The sequence below is a fragment of the Montipora capricornis genome, chromosome 8, assembly GCF_036669925.1.
Source record: "Montipora capricornis isolate CH-2021 chromosome 8, ASM3666992v2, whole genome shotgun sequence".
Classification (NCBI taxonomy): Eukaryota; Metazoa; Cnidaria; class Anthozoa; order Scleractinia; family Acroporidae; genus Montipora; species Montipora capricornis.
In genome coordinates, this window is record NC_090890.1 from 41769815 (window position 1) to 41776217 (window position 6403).

The window sequence follows — 6403 nt, forward strand, 5'->3', positions numbered from 1 at the left end:
GCATTAGCTTGCTTTTCACTCTGCCTAAATTATCATATTTAGTCTCACTAAACAAAAAAAACTACATTTGAACCAAAAATGTGCTTCAGTCTAGCTCACCTATACTGAAAAGTGGTTTTCTTAACAATGATCTTCTAAAAAGTGTTGATACAATGGACATTTTAGCATATAAACAACACAAAATTAATTTCTTTTCCATCATCATTCTTATACCAACACACCCTAAATCCTTCAGGCATCATTTATGTCAAAACAAGAATGTTACATACATTACATTGGAGACAGCTTTGCAAGAGTGCAAGTGAAAAGTGAAAGTGTCTCTACTTTCTGGTCATGGATTGCAGTATTTAATTCACTTACAAGAAGGCAAAATGCTTGATGCCATGGAATCGAAGTTGATGTGTTTACTGACTAACGGCAGGACACCAGTGATGAGAGCTCTATCTAAGGTCTCAAACAGCCAAACCAAACACAACTTTCTGCAAGAAGATGAACAATCAAGATAAAGAATGTCAAAAACAAATAAAAAAGAAAGAAATGAAAAGAAGTTTACGAAAGTTGTACTTGACTGACAAACCTGGAATCTTGTGGTGTGCTGGAATTTCTTAACACTTTGGACAGTAAAGTAAACATAGAAACCATATCTCCATCTGGTGAGACCCTTATTCCCTCTGACTGGGAATTAGGAAGGAAATGGTTGTACCTGAAACCAGAGACAAATAATATTACAATTATCGTTTCATGATAGACCTTATTCATAAATGGCGGTCACATTTATAATTCTTTTGTCCACATGCAAATTAGCCTACCAAGCCTCATTTTAGAGCAAGAATTCTTTTCAATTCACTGTATGGTATCGAGGCTTGGTAGGCTAATTTGCACTTCGACAAAAGAATTATAAATTGACCGCCATTTATGAATAAGGTCTATGCTTTGTTTGTTTAGGTTTAAGAAGCTTCTGATTGAACAACAACAACAACAACTTTTATTGACCCCTTATACTTATACTGAAATTCCACTTCTTTGTTGGCTTTGAAAGACAGGAAAAGTGGTCACAAATTAATTTGCATCTCTGATTTCAAAGAACTATCTCAATGCAAAGCAGTCTGTGACGCCAACCTGGTATTCAACCCATTCTGGATCCCCTTCATTGCCCAGTTTGACCACTTTTCCCATCTTTCAAAGCCAATAAAAGAAGTGAAATTTCAATCAAAAGCTTCTAAGAACAACACAATGTATTTGGGACAATTTTGGAGGATAAAAGGCAATTTTACTGTCACGCAAGTAAAATGTAGTTAATGGATCGTGACAATACTATCTGTAACCCTTTCATGGCGGCTCTGTTTTCAATGTAGCGTTTGTGCCGTCTAGTTGCCAAGGTCAGCAAACACTAAGGATTTATTGTATTTTTCCTTCGAACTTCGCAGCTTTGTTGTCTCTAGCAGGCTAGTACGATCCACGGCATTGGCGCTTTTTTCAAAGCTCTATTCACGGCTAAGAGTTGGCACGTGTAACACTAAGTTCTCTCGTAGTACAGCTCTTCCGACTGGCTATGCCAGCAGACATTTGTCTAGCTATAAAAGCATGTGAAAACTATTTAGAGATCACTTATGTTCTGTTGTTCAGCGCAGTTAGCTCTCTTTATATTAGTGTGGTTACGATTTGATTTTCCCTCCCTCCCTCCCTTTGGAGTCGAGATTGGGCCTCGTTGTCTGTCAATAAACTCGGGACACTACTGCGTGGTGCGGTTAAGTCTGCGCAGCGACTTCCCCCAAGCTTCTTGGCTGCGTTGCCTTTTGAATATCGCCTGCTAACCGATACTCTTGTCCGATCCAGCACATGCTGTTTTGCATTCAGCTCGTAGTGCTGGGGAGATAAGTGAGGTTCCTTTGTCACACAATCGCCGGAAGTCGCACAGGCTAACCTGACGCAAGGCAGTGCTCCCCCATTAACGCCAACTGGAGTCAATGTTTGATCATAACTAGAAGTTAGCACACAAACATAAGGAACAGAGACATTAATAAGTGGAAAAGTGTGTTGAGGTGAAAGGCACTTTAAGTACATGTATTGGCAAATATTTACCAGAACTTGAAAAAAATCACTGATCAGTTATATGGACATACAATGACATTAATTTTATTCTGCTTTCCATGGTTAATACCACACAGATCTGTGCATGACATTCACATTTAATCTACAACCTACCATAGGGGCAAGCTGTACATAGGAGAGCCCCACATAGAAAATAATGCCAATATTAGCAATAGAGACGTAAAAAAATGTACATGTAACATAAGCTATTCAGTTATTAGTATTCTGCATCCAACTTACTGATGCATGATTGAAGAAGAAAACTAGATGCGCACTGCTAATTTGGTACAGGACGAATTGCTTAAAAAGATTACTTTTACAGAGGTAAATCTGCCAAAAAGAACTTCTTACCCATGCCAGAAGCTAGCTTACCTCTGACAGTAAGTATACAGAGCATGGAGAATGGTGTACTGTACAGATGGATGGCAAACAGCCACTGTCCAATCACAGGCATCTAGATTCTGGGTAAGAAGCTGAAAAGGGCTTGGCGAAAGCTTCCATAGCTGCAGACAAACATGCTATCTGTTAAACTTATAACAATAATAAGGTTTTTCTTTTTCCAACAGTGTCTAACAGCAATGTTCCATTTAAGTTACACTTAAGGGACAGGGGACAAGGTGTTAAGAGGCAATGTATTTACTAGTCTCTCTTTGGTCAATGCCAGGGGACACTCACCCTCAAAATAGCAGACTTTGAAGTAGCAATCTCAGAAAGAGCACAAAGGTCAAAGATTAGAATAGTCTCCAACTCATAACTGCTTCTATAAGACACCAGGTTAGTTTCATTGGCATTCTTATCAGGGTTTGCTGTTCCATTGTCAATATCAGAATCAGCAGAAGTTGCCTTGCTTTCATTGTTGTTCAAATGAGTTTCTGGTTGGTTGTCAGTTTTATCAACAACCTCCAGCATAGTTTTCAGAAGTCTAAAGCTGTCAGTCAGTTCTGTCACAGCAATCCTGTTCAAGGTTCAAAAGGTAAGAAGACAAAATTAATAATGGTCCCAAAGCAATCACATTTCAATTAATTATCCACAAAAGCACATTGTTTAGGATGGATAACATTCTAGATAATATCACTTAAGTTGGTGGGTATTTGAAATGTAAGGGTAAACAATAGAATAAACTGAACAATGTTCTGACAAGAAACAAATAAGACATTTAAGCCATCCACTTCTAGGAGTAAGACTTAAAGATTTTACTCTGTCTAATGCCAGACAATTTTACTCATCATTGGAGGACAGTTCAGGAGGATTAAACTAATAATTTAAAGAGAAAATTACTGCAGTAATAAGAAATGGAAAGTTTTAAAACCATACCAACATAAAATAAATAAAATGAAGTAGACTTACTTATTTTTCCTTTTTCATATAAATTTATTCTTATGAACTTTAAATTTATACTTATAAACTAAATCACTTTTCACCAGAACTTGTTTTGTTCAAACTCCTGACAAGTATGTAAAGACAACCTGTAGAGACTTACATTTGCTATTTGTTGGATTATGCACTTTTTTTTAATTTTTAAATGCAAGCTTAACCAATTGTCTCCTAGGAGTGAGACCTTTTTCTCTGTTTTAATGCTAGACAATTTTAATAACCCCCCTCCCAGGCTATACATCAACACATGTACAAAATGGAGGAGCAGGGGGCAAATACTTGCAAATTCAGCAAGGCAAGCAAGCCAAGCGAATATGAATGGTGCTCAAAGGTCTGCTCTTTGATAAAATAATAAACTGTCTGGAAGCCACACATTCATAAATTGAATTTTAAGAAATGAATGACCACCTTTAATTTCAAATGAATACAGTAATTGAAATAAAATTAATGTTAAAAAAGTAAATTTAATGAAATAAATATAAAATTTACTTTTCTATCATTTATTTCAATTATTCCTTTTACTTTGTTATTGTTTAGGTTATATATGTGGCGTGACGATTGCCTTGCGTTATATCTCCTGCATTTACATGTCAACCGTTGAATTGTAAATTATGTTATTGCTATTATAATAATATTCAAATCACACCTGTAAATCTTGTCACAAATGACGATGGTCGTTGAACGACTGAAGCACACTATAAAAGGGGCACTTCACCCACTGCTTTTGTTCAAATTTATTCAAGAATGACTGATAAATTATCCAAGATGGCTAGCAATCAACAAACAGCAACACTGAGACTAAAGGGCCTGAAAAGATATTTCTAGTGCGAAAAAAAGGGACTGGGGATTTTTAAAAAAAGTGACAACTAACATTTTATGGTCACACTGCCAAGGGGCTTTTTATTGAACAAAATTATCATAGCGCTCTCGGTTGCATCCACGGTTGATTGATATTTCATTTGCATGTGCCTAAGGCACCATGCCTTTTATAGTGCATCTTCGTGTTTTATATTGATTTAGTGATCATTCATTTCTTAAAATTAATAACTTGCCTGCTTAAGACCTCAAGACCTGCTCAAGACCTTTTGGATAAATTGAATTACATTTTTAAAAGTTATGTATTTACTTGTAAGCAGTCTCCAATAGAGGAACATCATGAATTCCAAGGAAGCCTTGATAAATCTTCATCACTGATGACAATACCTATAAATTTTTTCATTTCAGATTAAAGCAATGTTTTTTCTTCTTCCATTAAATATTGATGTTGCATGATACTCACTGCTTCATCAGAAGAAAATCGCAATTTCATGACAGGTGAACAAGGCTCAAGGAGTCGTTGAATGAAAGTTGCAGGGATCGCAGTATTCACATGAGCAACTACCTGCAATGTCGACAGATAAGCTAAGTTTTGAGATGCTATATATATAAATTATATATATTATTCTACAGTAGGATTGAATTTCATGAAGACAAGGATCATCCCCTAATTTACCATTTCTTACAATCAAATGTAAAAAGGTCAGAGCACCACAAGATGGACTGCATGTCCTCCTATATACTGGTAAACACTGTCAGAGTTTACGAGTGTTAAAATGTTGTGAGATTGCTACATGTATATCCAGCTGACCACCACCCCACAACCTCTATTGCAACTTCAATTAAAATCATACCATTTTAGTAACACATACACCACACAACAAAGCTTGAATGAAACTATGCACAACAACAAGGGGCACGTAGGCAATGACCAACAATACAGTTTCACTCTCAAAACCTACAGGAGTGTGGGTGGGGAAAAAGTCAGTAATGGTAGACCTTATGCTAACAAAACGCAACTGTCAACTTATTACGGTCAACCTATTCCAAAACAATTAATTTGTGGTGTGTGAGGAAAACATTTTCTACTATTTTGTAACATGCAGCCAATGGAAAACTCCTATTGAGAAAATGAATGCTGGGATGGCACAGTGGTGAGAGCACTTGCCTCCCACCAATGTGGTCCAGGTTCAATTCCCAGACTCGGCGTCATATGTGGGTTGAGTCTGTTGGTTCTCTACTCTTCACCAAGAGGTTTTTCTCCAGGTACTCTGGTTTTCTCCTCTCCTCAAAAACCAATATAAAGATTTGATTTGCGTTAATTTGTTGATTTCAATTTACATTGTTCCCAATAGACCAATTTTGATACATTAAAATTCAGTCCTAAACAAAATACATCATCTCGAGGCTCTGGGGAATAATATTAGGATTAATATGAGTTTATTGCCCAGAGCCTCAAGATGATGCCTTTTGTTTCGACTGAATCTTAATATATCGAAATTGGTCTATTACAGCTCCAGTGCTAGGACGATTAGACACTTGATAAAGTTCCTTTCCTTTCCTTTTTTACATCAACAACATTCAACAAACTGACTGGTGCTTGGCAATTTATCAAACCGAGTGACACATTTCAAAATGCAACTGATGTTGTTGTATTGTTGTTGAAGGTGTAATGTGCCCATGAGAAGCACGGGAAACAAGTTGGCTGGCGATAAGAGAAAGGAATCAGAATCATCTGGAGTCCTAGGAACGATTTGAAACTATGACCTCCATAACATTGGTTGGATGCTTTACCCATAGAGCTACTAAAACTCAAGGTCCTGAATTGACCATAGGGAGTTTAAGAAACTATAACGGCTATGGCAACCACAATGCCAAAAAGCAGTAATATTATTGGTTAAGAGAGGAAAAAATGATCGTGTTGCACATGCACATTTTTGTACATTTTTCTTCTGTACTTGTCAAAACAACAACGTAAAATGACCAGTTTTCAGGTTTTGACAAGAACATAGACAAACAACAGTGAATCTTCTCTCTCTTTGCTTCATATCCTTGCCAATCTGGTTATAGGATACTTTGCCCATAATAATTATTTATTGAACAACATAAACAAGATGGAAAT

The 6403-nt window shown here is 36.7% G+C and overlaps 1 protein-coding gene across 1 annotated transcript in view; it reads right to left on the minus strand.

Annotated features, from left to right (window-relative positions):
* Positions 1-6403, minus strand: part of LOC138059138 (serine/threonine-protein kinase SMG1-like) — a 65238-nt gene that overhangs the window by 40918 nt on the left and 17917 nt on the right. The window contains exons 15-20 of the mRNA XM_068904669.1: positions 4745-4846; positions 4592-4668; positions 2767-3046; positions 2464-2594; positions 578-703; positions 361-479 (exon numbers count right to left, since the gene is read on the minus strand). Of these exons, the coding sequence (XP_068760770.1) occupies positions 361-479; positions 578-703; positions 2464-2594; positions 2767-3046; positions 4592-4668; positions 4745-4846 (835 nt within the window). The remainder of the gene's footprint in view (positions 1-360; positions 480-577; positions 704-2463; positions 2595-2766; positions 3047-4591; positions 4669-4744; positions 4847-6403) is intronic.